This window comes from Bos taurus, chromosome 18, assembly GCF_002263795.3.
Source record: "Bos taurus isolate L1 Dominette 01449 registration number 42190680 breed Hereford chromosome 18, ARS-UCD2.0, whole genome shotgun sequence".
Taxonomy (NCBI): Eukaryota; Metazoa; Chordata; class Mammalia; order Artiodactyla; family Bovidae; genus Bos; species Bos taurus.
Window position 1 is genome coordinate 22,273,605 of NC_037345.1, and position 18,271 is coordinate 22,291,875.

At 43.3% G+C, this 18,271-nt stretch overlaps 1 protein-coding gene across 6 annotated transcripts in view; it reads left to right on the plus strand.

Moving 5' to 3' along the window:
- FTO (FTO alpha-ketoglutarate dependent dioxygenase) overlaps positions 1 to 18,271 on the plus strand; it is a 423,982-nt gene that overhangs the window by 233,112 nt on the left and 172,599 nt on the right. For all 6 annotated transcript variants that reach the window (XM_059876983.1, XM_010814570.4, XM_059876984.1 and 3 more), the window contains one exon: positions 3,565 to 3,689. In XM_059876983.1, the coding sequence (XP_059732966.1) occupies positions 3,565 to 3,689 (125 nt within the window). The remainder of the gene's footprint in view (positions 1 to 3,564; positions 3,690 to 18,271) is intronic.

Genomic DNA, 18,271 nt, shown 5'->3' on the forward strand with positions numbered 1-18,271 from the left:
AACAGGCTCACAGACATGGAAAACAAACTTACGGTTACCAAAGGAGAAGGGGGATGAGGATGGGTAAGTGAGGAATTTGGGATTAAAATTTACCCACTACTGTAACATAGGTAACCAACAAGGACCTATTGTATAACACTGGGAACTGTACTCAATATCTTGTAATAACCTATAGAAGAGAATGTTAAAATATATATATAACTGATTCACTTTGCTGTATACCTGAAACTAACACAACATTGTAAGTCAACTATGTTTCAATAAAAATTGAAAAAAAAATCAAATTTGTATAAAATTAAAAACTAAAAAATAATTAGTTTCTGACATTTTAAAATTAGGAATTTTCACGTTAAAAAAAGAACAGAGTTCTTGTTTATTTTGAAAATTCATGAATCTGGCCCCACCAAAACAGCTTTTCTGAATGGCAGAGTTGCCTGGGGCTGAGGCTGAGTAGCGACTGTCTTTTTAGACAGAGCACATGCTCTCTTCAGGAACCTTGCTTAACTTACTCTTGTTACCTTTCTGGTCCTAGTCAGTATTTGAATTTACAACCCCTGCTTTAGACACTGGGAGCCTGGGTGTCATGCTTTAGAATCACCTAGAGAAACCCACAGAGAAGGCAACGGCACCCCACTCCAGTGTTCTTGCCTGGAGAATCCCAGGCACGGGGGAGCCTGGTGGGCTGCCGTCTGTGGGGTCGCACAGAGTCAGACATGACTGAAGCGACTTAGCAGCAGCAGCAGCAGTAGCAGCAGAGAAACCCAGCATTCCTCCCGGTGCTGGGGGGCCACAAGTATTGTCCTAGGAGCTCGTGTGTGCTTGGTCGCTCAGTCGTGTCCAACTCTTTGCGACCCTGTGGAGTATAGCCCACCAGGCCCCTCTGTCCATGGGGATTCTCCAGGCAAGAACACTGGCGTGGGTTGCTATGCCCTCCTCCAGAGGATCTTCCCAACCCAGGGATCAAACCCAGGTCTCCTGCATTGTGGGCGGATTCTTTACCGTCTGAGCCACGAGGGAAGCCCTAGAAGCTTCGTATGCATTTGGTTATATCACCAGTAGAGTAGCTGTCATTCTGGGTCCAGGAGGCAGAGATAGGGTCCTTTTCCTGACTAATGCTTGGCAGAGTATTGTGGATCCTTTCCAGTGGACATACTGTTTCCTGTCTGATCTGTAAGGTCTGCACTTTGATTTATTTTTTCTGGTGCACCACACAGCATGCAGGATCTTAGTTCCCCGACCAGGGATTGAACCCATGCCCACCACACTGGAAGTGCACATTCTGAACCACTGGAGCAGCCAGCGAAGTCTCTCCTGTCTTACCTGTTTGTATCAGTTAGGACGTTTGATTGTAAGCAACAGAAACTGATTCTGGTGAATTTGAACAAAGTGGGACTTTATTGAAAGGATGTTGGATAACTAAAGTTGTCCAAGGAAACTCTAGAGTTTGAGAGAACAAACTTATGGACACGGGGTGGGCAGGGAATAGAGGGTGGGATGAATGGAGAGCGTAGCATGGAAACGTATACACCACTATATATAAAATGGCCAATGGGAATTTGCTGAATGACTCAGGGAACTCAAACCAGGGCTCTGTAACAACCTAGAGGGGTGGGATGGGGAGGGTGGTGGGGGGGAGGTTCAAGAGGGAGGGGACATATGTATACCTATGGCTGATTCTTGTTGATATTTGGTAGAAACCAATAAAATACTGTAAAGCAATTCTCCGTCAATTAAGAAGAAATACATTTGATTATGTATATGAAAAAAAGAGACTCAAATTTCAGGAAGCCGGGAATACTTTGAGGACCATGGGTGGTAGGAACTGTGGGAATATAGATAAATTGCTACTACATTCCGCAACGCCCCCCCCCCCCCCCCGCCAACTTTCTTTGTCATCTCAAGTGTCTAAAGTCCTGGAAAAGAAAATTAGGCCAGCCTGGCCCACATCCTTGGTGGGGGAGAGCAGAATGCTTTGGGTGACAGTCCCTCTAAGATGACATGCAATAAAAGACTTCGCCCACAAGGAGATCTAGATGCTGTCACAGGAAAGGGGACTGGGTATGGACGGAGGGCATCGAAAACTGCAAGTGTTTGTCACACCTCTTCTCACGGTTGTCTTGAAGATATTAAGCATACAGTGTAAAATGTTATAGAGGAGTAAGCAAGTGGTATTTCAAGATCCGTGAGAATCAGATGTTGAGTGTGCTCTTCATGTCAGCGAAGGTGTGGGCATCAGTTACATACGGAATTGCTGTTTACTCACTAAGTCGTGGCTGACTCTCTTGCGATCCCATGGATGGTAGCCTGCCAGTCTCCTCTCTGTCCATGGGATTTCTCAGGCAAGAATATGGGAGTGGGTTGCCATTTCCTACTCCAAAGTAAGGAATACACCGACTGATTAGAACAGAGAAAGTGGCAGAATTGCTTTGGTTATAACATCTCCAAAGAAGCCCCCCACCCCACCAGCCTTTCATGAAGAACAACATTTATAAATCCTAAAGATTTCTACCCCAATTGTTAATATGTGAAGGTAAATTTTCATTTGAAAAAGAGTTCTGTGATTAGAACTTGAAAGGTGTTTTGCTCACTCAGATTTCAAGTACCAGTAGAATACTTTCCATTGTTTTCTTAATTGTTTTTCTAGTGTCACAGACATTTGCATGTTTAAAATAAGACCCTACAGAGGTGAGTTGTAAAGTTGAAATGACAATGTCAAATTTGAGTTTCGATGTAACGTTACTTACTAGAGTGACCCAGGTGTGATGCGCTTGCTTTTCAACTACTTAAAAAAGCAGCATCTAAATTTCGAGTGTTTTTGTACTCACCTGTGAGCCTAATTTTTTTTTTTAAAGACCATAGCCATAACCATGGAGTAGCAGATTCTTCCCCAAATCATGTGTCTACCGTGCTTACGAATCCCTGTATCTACTATTTGAAGTATGCGGTGGATTTTCAAACCTGGAAAGATATTCATAGAGATATACTCTTCTTTGATTCTTGTGCGCTTAGTGTTCCTTTCTTTGTAAGCTCTTGATTTGCAGCAAGCAAGGAAAATGGAGTGAACCAAAAAAAAAAAGAAAAGAAAAAATTCCTGGCATGGCTGGAAATAGAAATTAATGATTCAAATAAGAAAGGCAGTGCAGTAAGCCTCAGCTGGTTGGCAGGAAACAGAGAGGGAAAGTCAGAGACTGCTCTTTTTTAAGAGGCCAGACACACAACACACAGTGAAGTGTACGTGAAAATAATTTCTAATAGTAGCTCATGGTCGGCAGTTGCCAGGGAAAAAAATCATTGGTGCACCGAGAAAATTAGAGTGAGAATGCACAGCGTCTTGATGTGTTACTTAAGGCAATGGAGCTTTGGAGTTTACCTTATGTGCCATGTACATTGATTAAGTACAAAATATATGCTGGCCATTTTTGACCATCATTTACTGTATTGATTTGTTAGCAGGGGAACTGTAATAAAAAAGCCATTGATTTACTGTCCTTATTTGCTTATGGGCTTTTTTTCATTATTAATTTTTCACTTTCACTTTCTCTTTTTGGGGATTGTTTCTTCTAGACAAGCGCTGTGCTTCGCGAAGTTAGAAGAGAGGGGGTCCCCATGGAACAAAAGAATGAGATGTTGACATCCATCCTCGCCTCGATCACCACTCGCCAGAACCTGAGGAGAGAATGGCATGCCAGGTTTGTTCTGTTACGAAATGGGATTTGTTGTCCCTGGAAAATGAGGGCTTTCTTTGGGGAAGCCCTTCCTGACGGCTGGCCTCATCCCTCTCAGTGTGGAGGGGCCATGAAAAAAAAGAAGCAAGTGACAGATGCTTTCAGCCAAAGTTTTCTTTCCTGCACATGGTACCTGTGTTAATTGCAGTGATCCATGATGTCATCTGTATGCATATATGATTTATCCTCGAGTGTAGCGTTTAGCATAAATGTTTACATCTTGAGCATAACGTAATCTAAGTACCTGATGCTGAAGAACCCTTTTAATCAACCGTCTAAAAGTCAACACTGCTGTTTAGCTGGGGCAGGTGTCTAGGAAATTCACAGTGTTCTTACATCACGTGGGAGGCAGCTTGCTTGCACTCAGTCTATGCAGCAGCCCCGTTTTCAGAACTGACCAAAGAGAAATGACTTTGGCTTCAGCCTCATTTCTGTGCACATGGACTTAGCTGTGGTTAGACAGCTGTGGCTGGTAAAAAGTGTCTGTAGATTATCAGTTTTTACAGAATGGATTCTTACATGCTAAGTACCATGTTATCCTGCTTTTTTTTGAAAAATGCTTTGCTGGTAGAAGCCTTGAACCAGTTCCTTCAAATGTTAAAATTATCCTTTAGATGTGTAATTCGTGTTGTTGAATTACCATCAGTCTCTGAGCAAGAGGAGAGGAATCAGAAAAATTATGCTGGATTCTGCGTCCGAGTCTTATTCGATGCTTAAAAATTCTGTGTGCCTGGGAGTGAAGAACATTTATTGATAGCCATAATATTCTCCAAATGAGTTCATGCAACAGAATTTATAATAATTAATGGCTTTACTAGTAACAATTATCATAAAAATAGATTTGCTTGAACAAGGCTGAAGATGAGCATTTTCCAAAAAAGGAGACAGTGAAGAGTAGGAACTATCCATTATGTTTCGGTATCAGAAAGCTGCTTTTTCACATATGCATATTGTTTCTGAATTTAGAAACAATAAACCATGAAATCATGGTTTGAAACCATGGTTTTGAAACCATGATTGAAACCATGATTTTAAAAATTCCCAGTCACTTTTCCCCCTTACCCCCTTTTTGTAGTGTGGTTAGGGAGCATGACAGTTTCAACTATAGTCATGAAATGATTTTCAACTGAAGTTTCAATAATTAATTTAAAATGTTTCTTTCTATTACAATTTAAATATGTATATTCACTAAAGTATGCATATTTTATGAAATAGTGGAATATCCTTGAGGGGACATCTAAGAGATTGCTCTCTCTCTTTGACCTTTTATATCTTTTCCCCTGGTGATTTTTTTTTTTGGGTGTGCTGTGAGGGTTGTGGGATCCTAGTTCCCAGACCAGGGATGAAACCTGGGCCCTCAGCAGTGAAAGCCTGGAGTCTTAAGCATTTCACTGCCAGGGAATTCCCCTGGTGATTCTTATTAAATACAAAAGGAAAGAACTTCCCTGGTGGGCTAGTGGTTAAGACTTTGCATTCCAGTTGAAGGTGTATGGGTTCGACCCCTGGTCCGGAAGCTAAGATCCCACATGTCTTGTGGCTAAAAAGTCAAAGCATAAAATAGAAGCCATATTGTAACAGATACAGTAAAGACTTTAAAATGGCCCACATTAAAAAAAAAAAATCTAAAAAATATATATTAAAAGAAGAAAGAAAGAGAGCGGAAGATAGAAGGAAGGATGGGTGGGAGGGAAGGGGAGAGAGAGAGAAAGAAAGAAGGAAAGAAAAGAAAGGAAACAATTCCCCTGTGAACCCTCTCCCATCCCCGCAACCAGACAGCGCAGCTAGAGAAAATGTTGAGAACGAGAACGGACTGCCTCTGTTGAGTGCATTCGGTTTGTTAACAATAATTTCCTAATACACCAAGTCATCAGACGGCGTGGCCAGAAGTGGCCTGTTTTTAAAAGGAGTCTGGTTGCTGCATTTCTGGCCCTTAACTGCTAACAATTTAATCAGGACTTGGAGCCAGGGCTGAAGTTGATGTAGTCTAGCATCTGAAACAAAACTTGTCGAGTTTCCTTTGTGGCAGGGGAGGAGACAAGAAAGAGCTTAGCTGCTGACACTCTGCAGACCTCCTTAAAACCAAACACCTGAAAGAAAATTTCAAGAGGGCAGTGTCTTGAGAGCTCAGAAGTGTCCGCAGAGTATTCAATAACCGTAATCCTCCCCCTGCCACCCCCCTCCCCCACCCCTCTGCCAGCCCCATTTGAAGTTTCCCATCCCATTGATCTATCTAAAAGACTCGTCCATGCGGTCTGTATAAACAGACGGTTACCATCCACCTTTCTTTTCCTCATCAAAGCTTCCCCTGGCCGTCTGGAACCCGGCATCGCCTGGAGTGGCCATCAGGCGCGCAGTGGTGAAAGTTATAAAACACCCTCTCTGGCACCAACCCAGAGTGGCCTGGGTTTCAGAGGTGGGCCTGTTGTGTACTTCGGAATTACATGAGGAAGAATGTACTCTGACAGATAATAATTAGTGCTTGCCAAAGGCCAAGCAATGGCTTACAGTATTTTACTTTTCACCCGAGCTATCTGGGGATCCGTGAGATTTAGATAATAGAAATTTTTTCTTTTTTCCTCCAAAAGTTAAATACAGATGACTCTAATTACCTGATACTGCACCTTAGAGAATGCATTAGAAAGAGTACGACTTGGAGAAATTTAGGTCACTGAGACTCCGCAGCTGGTGCTAGCTTTAGTGGAGGTCTTGTTGTAATAAAGGCTTCAGTAGGTTCGTTTATGTGAACGGTATTAGGGAGACTGTCTTCCCCGCAACTCGTAACTTGGTTTTCAAATATTTGTCTCTCTCTGCGAGGGCCAGGAGCCGAGCCATTGTTTGGGATGCCCTGAAGTCTCTTAAACTGAAAGCATATGTTCCCTGTAATTTGGCTTTTGGAGGAAAGTGTCAATTCTGCGTGACTCGGAGTAACTGAGTTTGTCACAGTGTCACACGACCCTGGGATTCTCGAGGCATATCTGAGTCCTGTGGGTTTCCTTCCCCAAGCCCGGTAATCCCATAAACAACCCTCTCCAAATAGGCTTATTAGGGCTGTCTATTCACTTCCCTGGAGTTGAAAGATCCCAAGTACATCGGGAGAAGCCGTGTGAATGCAGGGTAAGTGTTAACAGAAGTGGTACCGAATTTCTGAAGATTTGGCTTTGTTTATACAGTCCACTCCGCCTGATGGACAGCTTGTTATAGCTTGTAAAGAACTGGCCAAGCCCTCTGATCTGACCCCTTCTTGACCTCTGCAGCCCGAAGGTCAGTCTGCAGCTAATAAACTCGAAGGTTCTTAAGGTCTACTGTAGGAAAAGGCAGAAAAAGAGCAGCTGCAAGGGCTGGGTATCCCGGGATCGGCTGCTCAGGGGTCACTCTCTGATAATGAAAATGATTACCAAATTATATGGAAGTTTAACCGCGGTAGTGAGTGAGAGGAGGGTGGAGCCCAGCGTATTAGGTTTGATAAATGAACTGTGAAGAGGCCCATCTGGCCCTCAACATCTTTTCTCCCCCTCTTTCCCTACCAAGGGGAAACATTTTAAAATAACAGCAGTACATATAGACTCAATGACCCATGCAAGGAGCTGGAATGGATTAAGATTTAATGGTGACAGTGGAAGAAATTATCATTTGAAAAGTGCACTAAAGAAAAGGTACAGTTCCATATCCAGGCCCGAATTGTTTTTCTAAATAAGAAAAAAAAGAAAAAAATCAGTGCCTTTGTTTATTTTACTCAAATCCCTGACGTCTTGCCTAGATCACTGAAAAATCTGAGGGTGTGTTTGTTATGGAATAATTATTTGTAGTCAGCTTAAGGAAAGGAATGGGCTTCCTTTGCCTTGAACATGTCAGAATGTGAAGCAAATTATTTTTTTTCCTGCTTGCATGCTTAGTTGAGAGAATGTAACTAAGTCAAGCCTTAGCAAAAATGCTTTACAAAAAAATTGCAATCCGTTTCAGCAACTGGCCACTGAATGTTGTACATTCTTTTTTTTTTTTGATACTAAATATTATTGTGACTCTCGCACACTGTTTTACTCCCATACTTGGCAGTTTTCCTATAAAAATAAGAAAGTGCCTAATTTTAGTTGAGTAGATATGTATATTCCTTTCTTTATCCCTTTTTCAAAGAAACGTCATAGCAATGCTGATTAGAGCCAACAATGGGTCAGTCTCAAGCTATATGTTCCTTTACTTGTGAATTGATAAGAGTAATCTGTCTAAGGGGTTTCCCGTATGGCTTAGCAAGTAAAGACTCCACCTTCAATGTGGGAGACACAGGAGATGCAAGTTCCATCCCCTGGGTCGGGAAGGTCCCCTGGAGGAGGAAATGGCAACCCACTCCAGTATGCTTACCTGAAAAGTCTTGCAGATAGAGGAGCCTGGTGGGCTACAGCCCATGGGGTCGCAAAGAGTCAGACGTGACTGAGCAACTAAGCAATCAATCTATCTAAAACTCTCTCCCAGCTTCCTCTGGGCACTGATTGTCCTGGTTTCTGACCAGCGACACTGGTGTTCGCAAACCTCTGTGCTCTTCTTCAGAGGAACATCCTACGCTTCTGCTTTCAGAAAGATGATTTTATTCAATGAGCATTTTAGAAAATACATTTTTCAAATTTATTCTTTGGCTGCCTTGGGTCTTAGTTACGACACAAGGGATCTTCCTTGTTTCAAGCCGGATTCTTTGTTGCAGTGCATGGACTCTGTAGTTGTGGCGTGGGCTCAGTACTTGGCTGTGTGCTGGCTTAGTTGCTCCACAGCAAGTGGGATCTTAATTCCCCCACCAGGGATCGAACCCATATCCCCTGAAAGGTGGATTCTTAACCCCTGGACCACCAGGAAAATCCTGGGCATTTTTGTGTATTTTGTATGCCTATTCGATATAAAATACTGTGTGAGGTGCTGTGCATCAGATAAATTCTTAATGTGTGCTCAGCAGCCAATTTAAGTTTATCTGGGGATGAGAACTGAGCAAATTCCTAGAAAGAGGCTATGGAAAGCAGTGGAAAAGAAAGTAGTAAAGCTGTCATGACCACAAGAGTGGCCCTTTGCTCTAACCCTCCCTGGAAAGTATTTAATTGTAGATGTCTCTGAAATCTAACATTGCCATGCTGTTGAAAACTCCTTAATTGAACACTGTTGCCTACCTCATATAAGCCACACCCAGACAATGCTTATGTTTAAAATAGAAATAAAAATCTACTAAACATTACTCAAAGTTACCATATTTTTCATCTTAGGTTTTGACTTGACTGTGTATACCCACAGGGATGTACAATGAGCAGAAGTCTCACTGGGTTGGGTGAAGGATAACTCAGGGAGATGAAGTACATTTCCAGAATGAAGTGTGCTTTTTAACTTTAAAGCATTCTCCTTTAAATTTTTGCTCAGCAAGGTGCTAATATAAAAAATAAGATGCAAGCCAGGCCATTTGGGGGTTTTTTAAATTGAGATATAATTCATGTAACATAAAATGAATCATTTGAAAATATACAGTTAAGTGATTTTTTTTTTTAGAATATACACAAGATTGTACAACCATCACCATTATTCAATTTCGGAGCATTTCCATTACCCCCAAATGAAACCCTGAAACTGTGAACAACCACTCTCAAGTTTCCCAACCCCTTTCTGTCTCATCTACTTTCTGTCTCTATAGATTTGCTGATTCTGAACATTTCATACGAACGGAATCATGCAATATGTGACCTTTTGTATTTGACTTCTTTCATTCAGCATAATGATTTCAAGGTTCATCCCCATTGTATCAGTTCTTCGTTCCTTTTTATTGCCAAAAAATCTTGCATTGTATGCATAGACCATGTTGTGTTGATCTATTCATTGGTTGATGGACATCTGGGTTGTTTCCAACTTTTTGGCTCTTACAAATAGTGCTGCTGTGTACATTCATGTACAAGTTTTTGAGTGGCACGTTTTCAGCTCCTCCGAGTAGAAACCCAAGCCTGGAATGGGTGGGTCACATAACAACTCCGTGTTTAACTTCTTGAGGAGCTGCCGAGCTCTTTTCCTCAACTGCTCCACCATTTTACATTCCCACCAGTAGTACATAAAGGTTTCAATTTTTCTACAATCTTGCCAACTCTCGTTCTTGTCCTTTTTTTGGATTATATTATAGATATCCTAGTGTTATCGCCTTGTGGTTTTGGTTTGCATTTTGCTGATGGCTAATGATTTGAGCATCTTTTCATGTGTTTATTTAAGACCTTTTTTTTTTTTTAATTAGGAGATTTTAAAACACGACAGACTTAAGGACTTACCTTTCAGTGGTAAAGAGGTCATGAGCCTGTTAAGGTGTATGGCCTGCAGGATGGATAGAGCTCCAAACGAAGCTGGCATGAGTGTGCCCAGTCCTTTATTTATTTGCGTGTGGCCCGTGTGTGTATTTATTTCTTTCTGATTCTCCCCTACATCACCCTTCTACCATTCTGCTAGATTTCTTCCATTATAGAATCTCTGAACATTGCACACTGAATGGGAATGTAGCCCAATCCAACAGAAAGTCTGTTCACCTAAGCTCCACCCACTTCTAGGCTCAAACAGGGCTTACTATATTTTCCTAGTAGACAATTTAAGTTGGGTCCAAGGAGCTTTAAAATGGTATTGAGTAAAGTTTTTTTTTTTCTTTTTATAGCCAATATTTTTTGGTGATAGAAAAGAATGAAGAACTGATATATGCTACAGTGGGGATGAACCTTGAAATCATGATTTTTTTGTTTATGGCAGTTTCTTAGAAAAACTTTTAGAACTACTTCTTTCCAGTTAAAAGTAACTTTGTAGACCTAGTTGTCTTTTTTTTTTTTTTTTGATGTGCACCATTTTTAAAGCTTTTATAGACTTTGTTACAATATCGCTCTGTATTATGCTTTGGTTTTTTGGCCAAGAGGCATGTAAGATCTTAGGTCCCCTGCCAGGGATCGAACTCACACCCCCTACACTGGAAAGCGAAGTCTTAGCCACTGGACACCAGGGAAGTCCCCTTAGATGTCTGTGTGTACGTGTCTTTCCCACATTGGGCTTTGGCTTCTCAAAAAACTACCAAGTTACCATCTTTTTCTGGACAAGTGAAGTACCCAGACATCTTATTATTGACCATCCTGTTACCTTCCACAGCCCAATCATCACCACTCACCTCCAGGATGGATCCACTTTGGACAGGCTCCAAAATCGAGTTGTTATAACCCAGATCTTGTAACGAGCAGCATTTACTTTCCTAAGCTAATCAGCTTCAGAACTCTGATATGGATGCAACGGGTAAAACATTTTGTGTGGATCGACTTTGGTTGTCAGGCTTGTACCGTTTTCCCCATGGTTATCTGATCTCTCCTTTTGTTTGCTGGCAGGCCCGAATTCTACTCAAGCCTGACAGGTTGCCCCTGTCCAATTTTGCAATTATAAGCTGTTATTTTCTGAGTGCTTACTATATACAGGTAATTGTGCTCTATGCTGTGGGAAATGGAGCAGACGCATTAAAAAGAAAGATGCATTAAAAAGAGGGAACAAAGGAAGTTCCTCCTTCATAATTTTGAGGAGGACTGAGCATTTGAGATATTGGCCTATTGCTTTGAGTTTATAGTCATCTAATCCTACCAAGGATGGAAACCTTGAAATTGGATATAAGGAGAGATCTCTAATAGGTGCTGAGTCTCTGGTACTGAACTCCCAACCCAACACCTCTGACCCTCGCATCCAGCATGAGGGAAGAAGGGCGCTCTGGGCACAGACTGACTTGGGCTCTCGAGGAAGAGCCCAGGAGCGAACAGCATGGAACTGAGCCGGGACCAGTACAGAAAGACATGATCTCCTCCCTGAGCCAGCCGTTCCTGAGTCCCTGTCCTTCCTGGAAGTGAAATTGAATGAATGAAGGCAGGGAGAACAGGGGGAGGGGAAGGTCCTCCCCAGGGTCATTTCTCTGAGTAAAGGGTCGGTTTCATGCCAGGAGGGCAGAGCTGAAGCTGAGTATGGCTTCAAGTCCATATTTCAAAGGGCAGCTGATCTTTGCTGGTTACCTGCTGATGTCCTGATGGGCTTTGATGGTATCAGCACAGTGATGAGCTCAGGCTTGGCAACTAGGCATTGGGACCAAATTTGTCTTTAATACTAGGAAGTCATGGTCACAAAAAGTGGACTCAGTAGCCTTGAGGTTGGGCTATGGGGTGATGCTATTGTTTAGTCACGAAGTCGTGTCTGACTTTTTGCAACCCTGTGAACTGCAGCCCGCCAGGCTCCTCTGTCCATGAGATTTCCCAGGCAAAAATACTGGAGTGGGTTACCATTTCCTTCTCCAGGGGATCTTCCAGACCTGGGGATCAAGCCTGCATCTTCTGCATTAGCAGGCGGGTTCTTTACCGCCTGAGCTACCAGGGAAGCCCATGGGATGATGAGGCTGTTGTCCTGTGAGACAACACGTGATGAATCATCTGACCATGTCAGTTGACTGGTCAGGTTCGTTGGGAACCAGAAGTTGTGGCATCTCTAGTTCAGGGGCTGCCCCCTGCAATGAGCTAACTGTGTGTGCAGCCTTGAGGGTAGGGGAGCAGGGAGGCACTGGCCCACTAGTTGTCATCCGTGTCATTCTTTTTAATGTGTCTGCCCCATCTCCTTTAATAATTGCAGTCTCCACTTTCTGCTGCCCTTAGCAGAAGAATGCCCTTTGTGTCTCTGAACCAGATTACTCCATAAAATCGGATAACTCCATAAAACCTCCTCATAAATATGTAGGAAATGAAACATTGTATAAATTTAGAGCATAGGGATTAAATGAGTCTAGAGATAAAGTTACCTTTCTTCCAAGATACAGCAACTTATCTTAAGGAGGCAAGTGTTGTTAATGTTATTACCATTGTTACTGTCATGATTTGAACAGTTTTATGGGGGACAAAAGCCAATTGACTTCTGCACATCTTATTTGTAAAATCAACACATAGGCTTCAGTATGAGTCCTGCGCCTGGCAGTTTTCTGAGTGGTAGCTGGCTGTTTCTTAGAGGCAGTGCTTCTTCAGTTTTTTGAGAAAACATGGGTTCATTCATTGATTTATTCATTAAATACTTACCAAGCACCAGCTGTTTATCAAGCACTGTTCCAGGTGTTAGAAACAGCATTAAACAAAACTGATGAGCATTTTTCTCTTATGGAGCTTCAATTCAAGTGGAAGAACCAATAAAAAGTGTTTTCCTGAGTAGAACTCTGAACATTACTTTAAAAAAATAATGTGCGGCAACTTTCCCGGCTGTCCAGTGGTTAAGACTTCACCTTCCAATTCAGGGAGTACAGGTTTGACCCCTGGTTGGGGAGCTAAAACCCCACATGCCTTGTGGCCAACCCCCCCCCCCAAAAAAATTTTTAACATAGAAGCAATTATGTAAACAAATAACATAACTTTGTTAAATTTATGGAATTTAACAAATTCCATAACGACTTTAAAAATGGTCCACTCCAAAAGAACTCTTTAAAAAAATGTGCACAGTTGCCATGTCCTACCTATTCAGCACACAGCAGAAGCAGAATATAGTCATTCAGTTGAAACAGAGATAAAATTTCCTCTTCTCATGTTCATCCTAAGATGATCACTTGTTATCGCATTTGCAGCTCTAGTCCTAGCGGGTCAGATTTGTGACACGGTCAGGGCATGTCAGTGTTCTGAGGCTCACCATCCTTGGAGTCCACAGCATTAATTTTTTCTTAGATAGTTTGCACCCTAGTTCGCAATGACTTTAACACAAAAGAGGTGTCACTTTAAATGTCTTCACTTTAAAGAAGGCTTAAATTCATGTCACGTTGTATTCACAAATACTCTTAAGGGTAAACAGTAGAAGCTATACGTATCTCCTCGGTGTTAGGGAGGGGAGATTATACGTGGCAGTGTGACGGTGCGGTCCGGCATTTAATAGATGGTATTGATGAGTACTGTGAGTGAGCAGTCAGTCATGCACTCACTGACTTAGCAAATATCTGTCACGCGCCTACCTGGTACCAGATGCTACTGTACTCCCTGAGGTATAGGAATGAATAACACTTGACCAGGGGAAATAATAATCTTGTCTAATAATGCAATGCAAGGGGTTAAATCTGGATTCTGGAGAAGTCCTTGTCCCAGAGACGAAAGTGGCAGGCTTACCAGAAATGTTCTTGTGTGATTCCTTCTATGCCCGGCCTTTGTGAGGAGCACTGCTCTGCTGAGTGATTGTACAGCCTACACGTGGGTAAGAACCTCCTGTCTTCAAGTGTGTGTGAGAGAGGGGAGAAACCTCGGTGCGGTTATGGGCCAGAGGATAAAATCTGGGTTACCTTGTCTCCAGAGAGTTTTCAGTGTTAGTGGGGGAAAAATGATTTCTTCCAGAGTAAAGTGTATGACTATGGTATAGAGGTTGGGTGCATAGATGCTGAGTAGATGGCCTAGGTTTGAATGTCAGATCTACTTCTGAAACTCCAAGCAAGTTGTGAGAAACTCGACAAGTTGCTTAACCCCTTTGGACCTCAGTTTTCTCATTTGTAACTTGCCTGAGCGGATAATAAGAGAACCTGTTCCTTAGACGTGTTTAAGGGATTCCATGGAAAAAAACCTACAGCAAATACCTGTCACATACTCTGTGCTCAGTAAAAATTATCCCTCCTCTTCAAGGACTTCCCTGGCAGTCCAGTGGTTAAGACATTTTCCTTCCACTGCAGGGGGCACAGGTTTGATCCCTGGTCAAGACACTAAGATCTCCCATGCCGCCTGCTATGGCCAAAAATTAGGAAAAAAATTCTGCTGCTCTTCAGATCAAAACAAAAAAGTGAAGAGCAGTGCAAGCCAGACTCACTCAAACTGGCTTCTCCTTTGCGAGAGTGCCCCCATGTAAAACCCAAGCCTCATGGTATGGCTGGGTGTTGCTGAATTGGCGAAGGAGGGAACATTAGATAGAACTCAACCTGTGTCAGGCCCTGTCCTGAGTAAGGACTGTCACATCAAGTTGACAGAGGCTTGGATACCAATTTGAATCCTGTCTCCAGCTGGCTTGTAGACTCTGGGCACGTCAGAGACATCGGCTCTCAGCAGCTCTGTCTACAAAAGAAGTGGCTTGATTCAGTGACCTCGAAGGCATCTTCCGTCTCTGGCAAGGTGTGACCCTCTGAATTAGAGCCCAGGGGGCCACTAAAGATGGGGTGGTTGTCACTCAGGAAGGCTTTTAGGTTTCTGCCTCCACTGTCCTTGAAACCTGAAGTTGTCCTAATTTTAGCCATACTAGCAGTGAACATGTAGTGAGAACTCTCTAAGTGCCAGACAAAGTTTTAAATGCTTTAGGAGGTGAGAAAAGGGAGACAGAAAGATGCAAAGTCATTGCCCAGGGCCGCAGAGCTAACAGTGCAGGCGTGTCTGCTCAGTTGCTTCTGTTGTGTCCGACTCCGTGTGACACTATGGACTGTCAGCCGCCAGGCTTCTCTGTCCATGGGTTTCTCCAGGCAAGAATACTGGAGTGGGTTGCCATGCCCAGGGATGGAACCTGCGTCTCCTACATTGCAGTGGAGATGGAATTTAAGCCAAGACAGCCCAGCTCAGACCTCTGCTGTGTGGTCACAGCCAGAGCTGGAGTAACAAAACTTTCCTCTTTGTCAGCCACTCACATGTTCTCCTGGTACTTGACCTGGGTCTCACAGTGTAAGCGTTAGAAACCTCCCAGGGACCTTCCCAGCATGGAGATAGACGGGCGTGTGTCTGTAAATGTGTATTTCCTCTGGTACCTAAGCATGCTTCATACTTTTTAGTTGTGGGGGGCATCTCTCTCTCTAAGGAAGTAGTTTCCAGCTCATACTTTATAAATCTCCCTAGCTTAAATCCTTGAAAGTAAAGTTATTACCTTTATGGCTATGTCATCTCTTCTATACTGGTTACAATCTCTTAGAAGTTGGGAGAGTAGGGGCCCAGATGGGAGCATCAAAGTTTAGCGTCCAAAGATCTGTAAATCCTTTAAGTGGAGTAATTTCAGAGCCAGGTTAGTTAAGGCTGATTTGAGTAGATTTCCTTGTTCTGAATGGGTAGCATTTATCTTCTCTATAATGGGTTAATCACTGCTGTACAGTATGTTTAGGAAACAATTTACCGCACGTGAAGAGCAGTAATTTTATTTTATCTCAGGGGTGTCCCCAGTGTATTTTACAAATTTTCCCTGTAATGGATATTCCAGGTTCTAGATAAAAAGTTAAACTCTGGCTTTCAGTTGAGGAAGGAATGGGGTGAAGGGTGGGGGTAGGGAATAGCCCTGCCGGCCTGTAGGGGACACTGTTGCCTCATTTATCAGGATGATTTTTCACTGTCTTGTCCCAGGACAGAAACAAAACAAGTAAACAACAAAAATAGGTCCGGTCACCTTAATATTGCTTATTGAAATTATTTGAGTGATTCCTGTGTGTTTAGAATATTCGCTGTTTGGGGGGGTATTGATCAAGCTTTTTAGTATCCACGCCAGGAAATCATAGCTTAGTGTTTTCTTTCCAAGAGACGAGTGATCCATAAGCCTTACATTTCTTACTAGCTTTCTCTTCATCCTCTTCTTTGGACAGGGTGCCACTTTGTAGTTTAATAAACCTGAGGTTTAACATGGATCATCTTAGTTTTTTAGGAACTTCTGCCTACGTTACGTTGAAATGCTTCAATTCTGTTAACATTGTATTCTGAATGACAATCCTAAGCCTTGGGGAGGGCATTTTGGAAGTTCCAGCTCCCTTCTTTTGATCCAGATCTTTATCATCACTGAAAAAGATGCGGTTTACGGAGAAAATGAAGTCATGTCTAGGAGGCAGGCGTGTGGAGGGCCTGGTCTGCAATCCGGGAAGCATCCTGCCAGATGCTCGACCTGCTCTGGGTTCAGCCTGCCTCTCTCTCCAGCCTGCCGCTAGCCTCTGCCTCCGTGTCCAGGTGCCCCGGGACCCTGCCAGGAAATCTCCAGCCCTCCCTGGCCAGCTCTGGCCTCTTGCCTCCCAGAACAGCGGCCCTAGAAGGTGATTGTAATTAACCCCTGGAAAGCATCAGTTCTGCTAAGGCAGCGTGTGCCGTAATGATACTGTTCGCTCGCCCCCTTTCCAGTTTCACCATCAATTATGCCATGTGTTTCATCCAGTTGGTGCTACCCTCCCAGTGTTAATTATAACCTACAAGACTGTTACAGTTAATTTTATGGCAAGCATATTGTCTCTTCAAGGCTCCGGAGCAGCTCATAAATTATCTTGAAGGTAAAATGTAACTTGGGGAACCAGTTATGAAAATTCCATCCATCTCGCTTAGGAGCCACAGCTGCTACTGTCAGCTGCCTCACGGCCGCATTGTGAAGGAATTACGGTGGGTCAAGTTTAAGAGGGGAGGCCCAGGCTGTCACCGAGGAGGAAGGCTGTCCTGGCCCTGTCAGAGCAGCACCTCCTGCCAATCCCTGGTGGTTTCACTTTGCAGGCAGGAAGAGGCAGGCAGCACAGGTGAACGGTCCCCAAGCTGTCTGTATTCATTACTTTACAGAAACTTGTTGTAGGTAGGCAGGTCCAGAGACCTCGCCTCTTTTCTGTTGTCATGATGTTAGGCATCATCTGCAAAGTGTGAGAGAGATGACTCTATAACTAAGTCTGGGCTTGGTTCTGGAGAGCCCAGGAGGAGAGGGGCAGGAGGCATCAGGGGCTGTGTCTCCCAGGAGCCCCACGCTGGACTCTCCCAGTGATGCCCTGGTCTCTCCAGCTAATGCTTGTCTGGCCAAAGCCCTGGGCTTCAGCCGACATCTTCCTTGTGGCTGTTAACTCGTCTTCCAGTCTGATCAAGTGAGATTTCGCTGTGAACGAACATCCTCTTAAAATCGCCTACTAAATAAATTAACAGGTTCTCTGATTGGGATAATAAACACCCTTCTTTTCAGTTTCCTCGCACGAAGTGGAAGCTTTACATTTCAGCCCTCGGGGCTTTGGCATTATTATTTTTAATGACTTGAACACCAGTCTTTCATTTAGCTTGTTTGTATAGTTACTGTAAATGATCTTTCCGCTGTTGGTTCTTCATTTGAAATTCCTCATGTTATGCTCGCTTTAAAAGCTTTGAGGGGGCCTCTGAGGATTGGGAGCCTTCTTAAGCACCGCATCTTGCAGCAGCACTAGAAGCAGGCCGTGGCAGAAAAGTCAGAGTGGGTGTGCTGAGAAAGTAGGCAAGCGTGTGGAAATCTCAGCGCGAGTCTGACGGATGCAAACACAGAACGGCGCCGGCTTGGTGTTGGGTGACGCTCTGCATGGTCAGGAAAGTAGGCCTTCCCTGAGCTGTTCACTTCTCCCTGTGTATTTTGGAGCATGTCCCGTGTGTTCACACAGGTACCTGCCTTTGTACCAACAGCCCCAGAGACCATTACACCTGGGCTGTGTGACTGAGAGAATGAGACTTGGTTGTTTGTTTGCTTTTTTAATAGAAGTATAGTTGATTTACAATGTGGTATTGGTTTCAGGTACACAGCATAGTGATTCTGTTTTATATATATATATATTCAGATTCTTTTCTATTTTAGTCTATCACAAAATACTGAGT